This window comes from Alligator sinensis, unplaced genomic scaffold (assembly GCF_000455745.1).
Source record: "Alligator sinensis unplaced genomic scaffold, ASM45574v1 scaffold782_1, whole genome shotgun sequence".
Taxonomy (NCBI): Eukaryota; Metazoa; Chordata; order Crocodylia; family Alligatoridae; genus Alligator; species Alligator sinensis.
In genome coordinates this window covers 151,036-165,219 of record NW_005843078.1, presented here as the reverse complement: position 1 = coordinate 165,219, position 14,184 = coordinate 151,036, and the positions used below count along the sequence as shown (strand labels likewise).

The 14,184-nt window shown below is 51.2% G+C and overlaps 1 protein-coding gene across 5 annotated transcripts in view; it reads right to left on the bottom strand.

Moving 5' to 3' along the window:
• The window catches only part of SMARCD3 (SWI/SNF related, matrix associated, actin dependent regulator of chromatin, subfamily d, member 3), a 108,352-nt gene that overhangs the window by 57,286 nt on the left and 36,882 nt on the right, over window positions 1–14,184 (bottom strand). For all 5 annotated transcript variants that reach the window (XM_025193616.1, XM_006037184.3, XM_025193615.1 and 2 more), the window contains exon 4: window positions 6,706–6,828. In XM_025193616.1, coding sequence (XP_025049401.1) covers window positions 6,706–6,828 — 123 coding nt within the window. The remainder of the gene's footprint in view (window positions 1–6,705; window positions 6,829–14,184) is intronic.

Below are 14,184 nucleotides of genomic sequence, written 5' to 3'. Positions count from 1 at the left end.
CTACGCGACACTGGTCAGGCCGCAGCTGGAGTACTGCATCCAGGTCTGGGCGTCGCACTTCAGGAGGGATTTGGACAGCACGGAGAGGGTCCAGAGGAGACCACCCGCATGGTCAGGGGCAGCAGGGCAGGGCCTAAGAGGAGAGTAGATTCACACTAGACATCAGGAGGCGCGACTTCACTGTCAGGGCAGCTAGGATCTGGAACGAACTTCTGAGGGAAGTGGTGCTGGCTCCTACCCTGGGGGTCTTTAAGAGGAGGTTAGATGAACACCTCACTGGGGTCATTTGACCCCAGTACTTTTTCCTGCCACGGCAGGGGGTTGGACTTGATGATCTGCTCAGGTCTCTTCCGACCCGACCAACTATGAACCTATAAAACTACACAATCAATCCTGGCAGACAACCACAAGGCACAGCACCCTAACCTGGCACAGGTAAAGTGGGGGGACAAGGGCAGCCAGTGTCCTGCTGCTGTAAAGGTTGTTAAAATACGCTCAAGAGATCCAAGGAATAGGGTCATGCCTGCTGCTACAGAGGAAGGCAAACCCCAGCCCAGATCCTTCAGCTTCGGTGTTCAGTGTTAACTGCTAGAGTTTTGGAGAGTCCCAAATGCAGCAGGAAAACCCCCGCTAAGGGCTGCACTGGGTTTATTACATTTACTTCAGGATTCCTCAGTTTATCTGTCTGGGCTTTGCCTTCTACAAAAGCCTGGGTTCTCCAAGGAGCGAAACCACCTCCAGGAGCAAGGAACAGAGAGAAACGCTGTGAACGGGACACAGGCTCACCGGCCAGAAAGGTGCAATAAACATTCCCAGGACTATCGAGTCTGAGGCCCTTTTCACAGGCCTGGCTTTGTTTTTCCTCCAGTTAGCAGGAAGGAAACTCAAGGTACCAGCACTGGTAACCAAGCTGCTGCCAGCTGGGAGAGGAAAGGCCACATTTGTCGTAGCTGGTCTGGGGAGAGACACGCTCGGATCCTGCCACCCCTACGTGGGAGGTAGGATGCCTTCCGGGCAGCTTCCCATAGGTCACATGCCTGTGATGACAGCTCCTAGTACAAGGGGATGCTCGTGCCCTGTGACCCACACAGCCCTACTGTTCGTAACAGGACTCAAGCAGGAGTGGCCTCCCGTGAGTGCTGCCCTGGAGGTGGGGCGCTCTGGTACCCCACTGAGCATGCAGGAGGATGAGAGGGAGGGCACAAGAGGCAGGACAGGGAGGGCTGGAGGCAGGATCTGGGCTGGAAAAGGCACTAGCTGACTGGAGGCTTGTTCAGCAGCAGCATGAGCTGGCCGGTGGACGAGTGCTTGCATGGCCCCCACTCCCATGGCCTCCCTCTACCTCCTGAGCTCCCTGCGCTGCTGCCATCTACTTCAGCACTGCAGCTAGTCTCGAAGGGCTGGAGCCGCTGGCACTTCCCCGCATGCTCCTACGCAGAAGCGGCCAAGCCAGCCCCCTCACACTCCTCCAGAACAATCTGTCATCCAGCTGAGACCGGGCCTGGAAAGCATCAGCCCCCAAGGTAAATGTTTCATGGTGACGAGCGACTCAGACCAAGTGCTGGGGAGGAAAGTGTAGGGGCAGTTTTAAACCTCCTGTCAGCGCTCCCACAACAACAAAACAGAAATAATTTTAAAAACAGAAATAATTAAAAATCCCCCAAATCAAGCAAACTGTGCTTGAACTCCCCTGAGTCTTGACAGATTTTAAATTGAACGACTGTAGCAATGTTGCTGAACCCTCCCTGCAAGTCAAATGTGCTGGTTGTGCGCTGTGTGCCAAGGGCCCCTCCCTCCAGGCTTACACACTGGCTGGAAGGGCTCCAGCCAGAGCCACGTATGGGCACGCTCTGGGGTGGAGAAGTCCGAGGCAGGCCACATGCCTCGCAGCTGATTTATGAATGAGATTCCACACCTGCACACCACAGGGCCCACACGGTAGCCAGTGTAAATTGGTGTAACCCCCACTGAAGGCAACATAACAACAGGTACTTGTATCTACTGATAGCCTGATCTGCCCGGTGCAAAGTGCCTAAGCCCACAAACCAGCGTGGGACTACCTCCCCAGCCTGCCTGCCGAGAGCCTGAGCCAAGAGCACGGATGGGTGTCTCGGCCTTGGGGCATTTTGAAGCCCAGTAACTGCAGTGTAACTGCCAGCGTTGCTAGGGTTTTCCAGGTGACAAGAGGGAGGGCACGTGTGCGAGACTGAGACTGAGCTGAGAGTGAAGGGGAACTTAGGTTTAACCTTGCCACAGCACAGAGGTCTCATCTTTCACAGATTTCATAGACATTCGGGCTGGAAGGGACCTTGGAAGATCATTGAGCCCAGCCCCCTGCCCCAGGGCCAGGAAGTCAGCACGGATCATAGGATCCCAGCAAGATAAGCGTCCAAATATGCCTTGAAGGCGTTCAAAGTGGGTGCTTGAACTGCCTCTGGTGGCAGGCTGTTCCAGACCTTGGGGGCTCGGACAGTAAAGAAGTTTTTCCTTATGTCCAGCCTGAAACGGCCTTGCGGGAGTTTATAACCGTTTGACCTTGTCATCCCTTGGGGCGCTCTGGTGAACAGACATTCCCCCAGATCCTGATGAGCACCCCTGATAAACTTATAGGTGGCCACCAGATCACTGCTGAGCCTGCGCTTTTCTAGGCTGAAGAGCCCCAGGGCTCTCAGCCTCTCGTTGTAAGGTCTGTTTTCCTGCCTTCTGATCATGCGTGTGGCTCTCCTCTGCACCCTCTCAAGCTTCTCCACAGCCTTTTTGAATTGTGGGGCCCAAAACTGGACGCAGTACTCCAGCTGCGGCCTCACCAAGGCCAAGTACAGGGGGAGAATGATGCCCTGGCATCTATGGATGCAAGCCAGCGTTTTGGTCGCTTTACTAGCCGCCGCATCGCATTGCAGGCTCATGTTCATCTTGTGGTCAATGATGACCCCCAAGTCTCTTTCTTCCATAGTGCTAGCCAACATAGCACTGCCGAGCCTATAAGGATGCTGCGGGTTTTTTTTCCCAAGGTGGAGAACCTTGCATTTATCGGCGTTGAACACCATCAGATTCTCGTCCGCCCACTTGCTGAGCCTGTCCAGGTCAGCCTGGATAACCTGCCTGTCTTCTGGTGTGGATGCTTTGCCCCAAAGTTTGGTGTCATTGGTGAACTTGGCCAGTCCGCTTCTGACTCCAGTGTCCACATCATTAATGAAGATGTTGAACAGTATGGGTCCAAGGACAGAGCCTTGGGGGACCCCACTGGTCACAGGACACCACGATGAGTGACTTCCATCGATTACTACCCTCTGGGTCCGACCCCGGAGCCAATTTTCCAGCCAGTGGATCGTGGAGGACCCAAGGCGACAATTGGCCAGTTTCTCCAAGAGGCGATCATGGGACACCAGATCGAAGGCTTTTTTGAAGTCAAGATATATGACATCAATCTCTTCTCCCTTGTCCAGGTGATAGGTCACCTGGTCGTAGAAGGAAATGAGATTGGTCAAGCAAGACCTACCCGCAACAAACCCGTGCTGGCTATCCCTTAAGATGTTGGCGTCGGCCAGTCCATTAAGGATGGCCTCTTTAATAAACTTTTCTAAGATCTTCCCCGGGATAGAAGTCAGGCTGATGGGCCTATAGTTAGCCGGATCCACTTTCCTCCCTTTCTTGAAGATAGGCACCACATTGGCCTTCTTCCAGTCTTCGGGCACTTCACCACAGTGCCAGGAGCTCTCGAAGATCCGTGCCAGGGGCTGAGCTATGATGCTTGCCAGCTCCTTGTGTACCCTGGGATGTAAACCGTCAGGGCCGGCTGACCTGTGCGACCTTGGGCAAATCCCTTTAATTTTTCAGTACCTTGGTTTTGCATCTGTAAAAGGGTAGGAACAGAACCTCATTTTCCCCTACCCTCTGTCCACCATGTCCATTTAAATCAGGTGTGTCAAACTCATTTGGCCATGGAGGCTGGATCAATGATTTCATAGATTTCATAGACATCAGGGCTGGAAGGGACCTCGGAAGATCATCGAGTCCAGCCCCCTGCCCAAAGGGCAGGAAGTCAGCGCTCGGACAGTAAAGAAGTTCTTCCTTATGTCCAGCCTGAAACGATCTTGAAGTAGTTTGTGACCATTCGACCTCGTCATCCCTTGGGGCGCTCTGGTGAACAAACGTTCCCCCAGATGCTGGTGGTCACCCCTGATAAACTTGTAGGTGGCCATCAGATCACCCCTGAGCCTGCGCTTTTTCAGGCTAAAGAGCCCCAGGGCTCTCAGCCTGTCATCGTAGGGTCTGCTTCCCTGACCTCTGATCATGCGCGTGGCTCTTCTCTGGACTCTCTCAAGCTTCTCCACATCCTTTTTGAATTGTGGAGCCCAAAACTGGACACAGTACTCCAGCTGCGGCCTCACTAAGGCCGAGTACAGGGGGAGAATGACGTCCCGGGATTTGCTTGAGAAGCATCTATGGATGCAAGCCAGCGTTTTGGTCGCTTTACTAGCCGCCGCATCGCATTGCAGGCTCATGTTCATCTTGTGGTCAATGATGACCCCTAAGTCTCTTTCTTCCATAGTGCTAGCCAACATAGCACTGCCGAGCCTATAAGGATGCTGCGGGTTTTTTTTCCCAAGGTGGAGAACCTTGCATTTATCGGCGTTGAACACCATCAGATTCTCGTCCGCCCACTTGCTGAGCCTGTCCAGGTCAGCCTGGATAACCTGCCTGTCTTCTGGTGTGGATGCTTTGCCCCAAAGTTTGGTGTCATCGGCGAACTTGGCCAGTCTGCTTCTGACTCCAGTGTCCACATCATTAATGAAGATGTTGAACAGTATGGGTCCAAGGACAGAGCCTTGGGGGACCCCACTGGTCACAGGACACCACGATGAGTGACTTCCATCGATTACTACCCTCTGGGTCCGACCCTGGAGCCAATTTTCCAGCCAGCGGATCGTGGAGGACCCAAGGCGACAATTGGCCAGTTTCTCCAAGAGGCGATCATGGGACACCAGATCGAAGGCTTTTTTGAAGTCAAGATATATGACATCAATCTCTTCTCCCTTGTCCAGGTGATAGGTCACCTGGTCGTAGAAGGAAATGAGATTGGTCAAGCAAGACCTACCCGCAACAAACCCGTGCTGGCTATCCCTTAAGATGTTGGCGTCGGCCAGTCCATTAAGGGTGGCCTCTTTAATAAACTTTTCTAAGATCTTCCCCGGGATAGAAGTCAGGATGATGGGCCTGTAGTTAGCCGGATCCACTTTCCTCCCTTTCTTGAAGATAGGCACCACATTGGCCTTCTTCCAGTCTTCGGGCACTACACCAGGCCCGGGTGTATGAATGGCACCGGGCCAGTCTATGGGCTGGATCAAGCCGACAGACTCCCCCACACTGGATCCAGCATCCATGGTACCTGTTCTAGATCCATGCAGGACATAGCACCTCTCTCTCCCTGCACTGGTCTGGGACCTGTGCCACACACAGCACCTGCTCCAGCCAGTCTGGGACCCACACTGCTGGTCTGGGACACTGCCACACACAGAGCCTGGTTCAGGAAGCCCAGGACCTGTGCTGTATGTGTCACCTGTGGGCACCGTGTGTAGCATGGGTTGCGGACTGGTTGGAGTAGGCACCACATGCAGTGTGCATCCTGGACAAACCTCCTGGACAAGCTGGGGGGCAGGGGCTGGGGTGCCCTGTGCTATGCAGTCCCAGACCAGCTGGAACAGGCACCATGTGTAGCATGGATCCTGGAGCCAGCAACATGTGCTGCATGTGTTCCAGACCCTGTGATTGGGGCCGGTCCAATACATGCCATGTGGATCAGCGTAGACCCATGGGCAGCACTGGGCTAGGTGACAGGACTCTGTGGATGAAGACAATATCTTTGACTCCCCTGATTTAAACTGTAAGAGAATCGCACAGTGAATCAATACAGTGCAAAGCAAAGTGGCTCCTGAGATCAGCACAGCCTCTGGGCACTTCTGTAATGCAGGCAACAGTAAGAATAAGAATAAGGCTTTGTGTCATGACAGACCTACAGACACACGAATGTTCACACTGAAAGACAGAGTTCGAATGGGGAATTCCAACACTGCAGTGGCCAAAGGACCTATCCTGCAGAGCTGGGCTCAGCCAGCAAACCGACCACTGCAGTACGGCGGGATGGGCTGAGCTACCAGAGCAGGTCTGATCCTCACACTGTTTCACCTATAGTAAGTTTGCTCCTGTGAGCTGGCAGGACTCAGCATGTGTGTACATCTCTGCAGGACCAAAGTGCTCATGATGACTTTTGGATGTATATTTTCCATTCTGCATTTTAGTTCCTACTTCCCAGTTCAGTCTGAAATTAAATGCCAGTAGTATAATTACTATAGTATCTGCTGTAGCCCCCTCATCTCTTTGTCTCCTTCCATGAGACACCGGGACAGGTTCCAAACATCTCTCCTCCCATCATCATTAAAAACACTAAAGTACAACCTCTGTAAACAACAATAAGGTTTATAGGAAATCTCAGAAGTTAGCGAAGGGAAAGACCTCCTGAGCTGACTCGCCTCGTCCAGCCCCTTCCACGGCATGCTGTTTCCTGGCCACAGAGTCTTAAGCGCCTCTGCCAAGTTATTTTGACATGTGGCACTATCAGTGGAATGTCGATTAGCTTCCCAGAGAGAGCTCCACAGCCAAGCATCTTTCCCGACTCAACCTCCAATACCATTTCCCTTATCATACCTTCATTGGCCTCTTCAGGGCTTCCTGAATGTCCACACGTTTCCTCATAATGGTCTGGTCCAGTTTGCGTTCGAATGCTAACAGGTCCATGTAGGCCTGGGACTCAGGAACCAACTCCCGGATCTGAGAAGGAAGCAGGGAATAACCAAACACTAGAAGCTAGAAATTCACCATAGTCCAGGAGCAAAAGTACTTGTATCAGGCCAGTCCTCAGAGAGAGGGTTAGCTCAGCCATTCTTACCTCCAGCCAATACAAGACTTCTATCTTTGTCCTAGTTTAAATTAAGAAATTAAGGGTCTCTCCAGACTCAGAAAAAGCTGTTTTATAAAATGTGCTGCCCAGCTTCTTTTAGAGCCCTAGTGCCGACAGGACAAGGTGCAAGTTAGCTTTTTTTTTTTTTTAAAGACATTTTCTATGTTCCAAGCCAAATCAAGTCCAAATTCATGAGTCAGTCCAGAACCATCAGTGGCCCTACAAGCAACAAACATCCTCCACCCCCACCAGGGGCTTCAGATATTTCCAAAGTCTTTTGGCAGGCATCCTACATGCAGCTCCAAGCCCAGACGCTTAGGGTGCGGGTGCCCTGAGGTTTCGCCTGCCCTCAGCCATATGGCCACAGAAGCAAGCTAGGGAGGAGCCTCCCATTTCCATAAAGTGGGCTTTAAGCCCCAACACCTCGGCAGGTACCAAACCACACAAGAAGAACAGTTATCCCTGGGAACGCTTAAGGAAAACTGCCTTCATGGACCCAGATACATGGTGTTTCCCTTGCCAGGTGCATGTTAGCCTGTGTCAGATGGGGGAGGCGAATCATGCATTTCTCCCCAGGCTTCAACATGGCCAGTTACAGGTGTCACCATCCCCTGTGCCCTGCCTGCAGTGGAGGGTGAGCACTCATTAGCCAGTACATTTTTCAAAGCACCTCTTTTTTCTGAGCTTGGCAGATGCTCAGTGCAGCTGGTAAGAGGTGGGGCAGGAGGAGAAGGAAGCTGGGATAGAGCATGGAAAGGAGAGAGGGACACAGGAAAAGACTAGAGGCCTGCACAGCTGGGCTGGATGCTTCCAGGAGACCTCCCTTCAGCTGCAGAGCCAATGGCTGGAACCGGTGTCAATTGTCCTAAAGTGGGATCAGTATGGCAGTGCCCCACTCCCAGCTGCCTGCGGCCCAATCCCTGCTGCTGCAGAGGCAGTGCGTGGAGCTCAGGGGGCAAGTAGTGCCCTGCCCTGTCCTCCCCTCTGGCAAACAGCAGCATCCTGAGCTGCTCCTGGCTTGTGCTGATCCTGGGAAGTTGCATCAAGTCAGAAAACCAGTCAAAAGGCTGAACACGACTTAGCCCCTAGCGCAGATAGAGGTAAATCCTGTTTCAAAACTCATTCGCTGAGGTCTCGGGTCAATCACAGCTAGCTAACAGCCTTAGACATGACTGCCCCCAGCTCCGCTAGATGCCAAGTCACAGTGAAGATCACATTCATTGGCACATTTTCTAAACTGAGGTGTTTTCCCACACACAAGAAGCTTACCCTGAGAACTTGGAGATTGGTCACAGGCCCTCCTGTCCCCCTGGTATCGCCTGCGCTGGGGAGCCTTTGTGCACACAGGGAATTGATCTTGAGCAGTAGTTCCTGACTACCTCCCCGTTCCAGAATACAGTATATTGCAACCAGCAATCAATCTCTGAGCTCCAGGGGTATGTCTACCCTGGGAACATACACTGCATCATCAAACCGATGTGACCCCAGAATGAGAGTGCCACATATGGCATTAATCAGGAACAATTCATATAGAGACACCGACAAGAACATGGTCTGCAGATCTCTTCCCTTGAGCCTCCTTGTCCCTTTTTAAGGCATTCTCTGCAGCTCTTACCTGGCCAGCAAAAACAGCCAATATTTCTGTACAACAACAGTAAAAGCAACCTGGCAACTGCTGTTGCTGCTGCCATCTGATTTTGTTCATAAAGTGCAGCTTATGGTTTGCATTTGGTCTGATGCACAAATACTAGATAGGAGAGAGAAAGCTGGGCCTTGATGGGAGCCTGGACAAGCCAACCTCCTAGCAGTGTATATGGCATCTGCACTTTCTGGGCCACGTTCCAGCAAGCCATGTTGCTCCTACAAACAGGTTTGCTACGAAAGAAGTAGCTCCTGCTGTCCCAGGTCAGGATCCGAATCACCTGCTGTCTCAGAAATACCCTGACAAGGCTGGACCATGCCACTAACCCTGGGGAAACCATGCCCCAAGCTAGCCAGGCAAGCTGTGTGTTCCAAAAACGTTGGCACCCTTGATCCTACCACTAAGCAGCATAAAGAGGAGAAGCAAACAGCACACTTGCAGGGAATCTGCCTGAGGAGGAACGAGGGATGTAGGTTATCACTCTCCCTAACAGGTGTCCAGAGGTAGGTAGTGGAGTTTCAGAAAAGGCAAGGTAGCGAGTACAGGGAGTAGTGGAACATGGGTTGTGTCCTGCACAGGTCTCTCACACTGGGGATAGGGGTGACTGTCTGTATAGCACCCAAGCTGGGACCCACATTGGAAGAAAAGGTTCAAGACCTAGAAACATAACCATCAATGGCGTGGAGCATCAGGGGAAACAGGAGTCTGGACAGGAGTCACGAGTTGCTACTGCAGACACATCATGCCAGAGAGTCAGAGAATGGTTTAGGAAAGGTTGAAAAACAGGGAAGAGACCTGGCTGCACATATCTCCCAGGAGGAGAAGCCAAGTGCATCAAACATGGATTAGAATCAGCTAATACAGATGCTATGGGCCAATGCAGAACCCACTGAGCAGAGCAAGTGTATTCTTCAAAGCAGGTCCTACAAGAGGGCCTACAACTTGTGAGCTAGTACTAATGGGGGATTTTAACTCCCTTGATACCTCTGTGAGGAAAGATCTGGTAAAACACAATGTGTCTAGCAAGGTCTAGCCCTTGTAGAGGTCAAATCTCCATTTCACAATGTTGAAGGAACAGTGCAGGGGTCATCTGTTCTGGATCTGGTTCCAACCAATAGGGATAAACTAGCTGCAGATGTGAAGGTGCTTGGAAATGTGTCAGGACTTGATCCAATGATAAGATGGCAAGGCAATGGCACAGACTTCAGCAAGGTCAGTTTTTACCTGACATCTGAGAAACAGCAGACAAGATCCCAGGAACAGAGGAGATAAAAGGAGCCCAGGAAGGCTGGCAGGATCCACTGGGCATGGTACTAGAGGCTTAACTCAAAACTATTCTTACATGGCAGAACCACAAGAAACTAATGCAGATACACACAAACCTTTGCTGCCACCTGAAAACCACAGGGATGCAGCAGAACCTGGATCATTCGAACATGGGGGTCCGCAGCAGGGTGCTGAATTGAAGACAAGCCACTCAGCTGTTTGCCGCAGCTCTTACTTCCAAGGTGCCATTCTTGCATTCAGCTGCAGCTTATCAGTGGTCCCATGCATCTGAGCACCTAAGAGTTCCCAAAAGACTTTGCTGCAGCTCTGCATGCCCACCCCAGATGCTTCACAAACCCTCATCTTCACAATGGGGATGAGGAACCAACAAGCTCTGTTATATACACAAGCAGCAGAAGGAGGGGTATTGCCCTGTGGAAGTGGACAAGAGAATAGCACAAATATGCAGGAATAAAATCTGCAGGTAAATTTGCAGGGAAGCAAAGGCGTACAATGTGACAACTGGCAAGAGACATTAAAGACAGCAGAAAAATGGTCAATAAATATGTCAAAGGGACATGGCTGACCAGGGAAATGGTAGGTCTCATGCTCAGCGATTGGGAAATATTAACAAAATACAAAGCCCATTTTGCTTCAGTTTTCACAATAACCCCACTTCCACTGCCAATAACCTCTGCAAGCAGACAACTAGCAAACATTACATGAACAGAGACAGGGAAGGGATGCAAAGCATGAAGAACGAGCGCATCAGAGAACTCCTTACTAATTTGAATGGATTTAGGTTGGTAGGGCTTGACTGGACTCATCCCAGAGTGGTGAAGGAACTGGCTGCAGAAATCTCAGAGCCACTGGTAATAATACACACAGACTCATGGATGGCAGGTGAGGTCCCACCGGACAGGAAAAGGTCTAACACAGTGCCCACCCATAACAAGAGGGATAAGGAAGACCAGAAAGTTAAAGTCTGTCATCCTGACTTTATTACCATCCGCCGTAAAGCTGGCAAGTCAGTCAGCAATACACAAGTCCTCGACTTCAGGAAAGCTGACTTTGACAAGCTCAGGAGGCTTGTCGGTGAGGCCCTAAGGGACCATGACTCCATGGGGAGGGGAGTTCAGGAAGAGTGGTTGCCCCTCAAGGGAGCGATCCTGGATGCGCAAGCTAAGGCTATTCCATCTTGGAGGAAAGGCAGCAAAAGGGCACAGCAGCCCCCTTGGCTCAGCAAGGAGCTAGCGAACCTCCTGTGTCTAAAAAGAAAGACCTACAAAGGATGGAGGACTGGATCCACCTCCAAGGAGGAATACTCTGCTCTGGTCAGGACCTGCAGGGAGTGAACCAGGAAAGCCAAGGCTGCGACAGAACTCCAGCTGGCTACAAGTGTCAAGGACAATAAAAAGTCATTTTTTAGATACGTGGGGAGCTGGAGGAAAAGCAAGGGCAACACTGGACCCCTGCTAAACCAGATGGGACAACTCACAATTGATGACCAGGAAAAAGCCAACCTACTAAATGGGTACTTTGCGTCGGTCTTTCACCAGTCTCATGGGACGCTCCTGCCCATTATGGGACAGGGAGGTCTGGGTGAGGGAGATCCCTTGCCCTCCATCAGTGCTGACCTTGTGAAGGAACACCTTGAGAGGCTGGACACTTTCAAGTCAACCGGCCCTGATGGTTTACACCCCAGGGTACTCAAGGAGCTGGCGAGCATCATAGCCCAGCCCCTGGCACGGATCTTCGAGAGCTCCTGGCGCTCGGGTGAAGTGCCGGAAGATTGGAAGAAGGCCAATGTGGTGCCTGTCTGGAAGAAAGGAAGGAAAGTGGATCTGGCAAACTACAGGCCAATCAGCCTGACCTCTATTCCAGGGAAGGTTTTAGAAAAGATTATCAAAGAGGCCATCCTTAACAGACTAGCTGACTGCAATATCCTGAGGGATAGCCAGCACAGGTTTGTTGCGGGTAGGTCTTGCTTGACCAATCTCATTTCCTTTTACGACCAGGTGACCTATCACCTGGACCAGGGAGAGGAGATTGATGTCGTATATCTTGACTTCAAAAAAAGCCTTCGATCTGGTATCCCATGATCACCTCTTGGCAAAACTGGCTAACTGTGGCCCTGGGTCCACCACAATCCGCTGGCTGGGGAATTGGCTCTGTGGTTGGACCCAGAGGGTGGTGGTTGACAGAAGTCCATCATTGTGGTGTCCTGTGACCAGTGGGGTCCCTCAGGGCTCTGTCCTTGGGCCTATTTTGTTCAACATCTTCATTAACAATGTAGACACTGGTATCAGAAGCAGACTGGCCAAGTTTGCCGATGATACCAAACTGTGGGGCAAAGCATCCACACCTGAGGACAGGAGGGTGATCCAGGCTGACCTTGACAGGCTCATGAAATGGGCGGACAAGAACCTGATGGTGTTTAACACTGAAAAATGCAAGGTTCTCCACCTTGGGAGGAAAAACCTGCAGCATCCTTATAGGCTCTGCAGTGCTACGCTGGTTAGCACTATGGACGGAAGGGACTTGGGGGTCATGATTGACCACAAGATGAACATGAGCCTGCAATGCGATGCAGCTGCTAGTAAAGTGAGCAAAACGCTGGCTTGCATCCTTAGATGCTTCTCAAGCAAATCCCGGGACATCATTCTCCCCTTGTACTTGGCCTTGGTGAGGCCGCAGCTGGAGTACTGCATCCAGTTTTGGGCTCCACAACTCAAAAAGGATGTGGAGAAGTTTGAGAGAGTGCAGAGGAGAGCCGTGCGCCTGATCAGAGGTCAGGAAAACAGACCTTATGATGAGAGGCTGAGAGCCCTGGGGCTCTTCAGCCTAGAAAAGCACAGGCTCAGGAGGTGGTTCAAGCACCTACTTTGAACGCCTTCAAAAGAAATCTGGATGTTTATCTTGCTGGGATCCTATGACCCCAGCTGACTTCCTTCCCCTGGGGCAGGGGGCTGGACTCGATGATCTTCTGAGGTCCCTTCCAGCCTGAATGTCTATGAAATCTATGAAGTAACCAGATCACACTACAGAGCAGTCAGTCCATTAGTATCTGAAGGACAAAGCAATGATGCAAGCAGTCAATTGGGAACAAGTCATGACAAACCAGCTGAATTCCCCTTTTTGACAGGGTACTAGTTTGGCAGATAAGGGGAATGCAATGGACATAATATACCTGAACTTCAGTAAGGCTTCTGATGTATTACCACATGGCATTCTCATAAGCAAGCAGGAGAAATAAAGGCTGGACAGAATTACTGTGAGGTGGGTTTGTAATTGATTGGATAACCACAAGCAAAGGGTAATTATTAATGGATTAATGTCAGACTGACAGGAGGTCTCTAGTGAGGGTCCACAGGGTCTGGTCCGGACCCAGAGTTAATATTTTTATTAATGAGTTATGTGCAGGAACAGAAGTGTCTGGATTAAGTCTTCAGATGACACAGAGCTGCTGCTGAAGGGAGAGGTGGGGGGACTGCAAACACTTTAAAGAGCAGTTTTAAAATTCAAAAGTGCCTCATGAAGAGGAGAACAGGGCTACAGATCACAACCTGAAATGCAGCAAGGACAAAGGTAAGGAGCTGCACTTAGGAAAGAAGGACTGAATGCACAAACATGAGGAGTAACTGGCTGGGCAATTGCACTGCCAAGAAAGCACTGGGGTGGGGGTGGATCAAGAATGCAACACAAATTGTAGCCGCTCCTAAAACATTAAACAGAAGCACTGCATGCAAGACACTGGGGAGATAGCACCACTATCCTAGCTGGATTTCTGTATTCAGCATGGGACATCACACGTTAAGAAAGATGCCCAGAAACCAAAGGAGATCCATAAGCAAGCAACGAAGATGAAAGGGGCTAGAAAACAAAAGTTGTGTGAGAAAAGGCAGAAGGAACCAGGTCTGATGAGCTTGGAATAACGGATATCAAGGGGAAATATCAGGCCAGCCCCAGCCTGAAGGCCTTCCCTCTTCCAGAGAGGAAGAAAAAAATAAAGACTTGACAGGGCCACAGGAAAAGCTGCTCGAGGCATCAGCTACAGCGCGGCGAGCCAGCTGACAGCGTTCTACCTCAGCCTGGCTACCGAGAGGACCGGAGGAGCAGCAAAGCCTTTTGCCCCTTGGTGCAGGTGGCCATGGACAGCGAGTGGGGGCTAGAGCTGCCTCTCCAAGTGCTGCTAAGGCTAAAGGCCTCAGATGAAGGCTCTAGACTTGAGGCGCACCCACAATGAGACGGTGCGCTCGGGCAGCTGCTGCAAGGAGAAGCACTTCTCCATGTCCTGAAACATCTGTGCAGGTTCAGC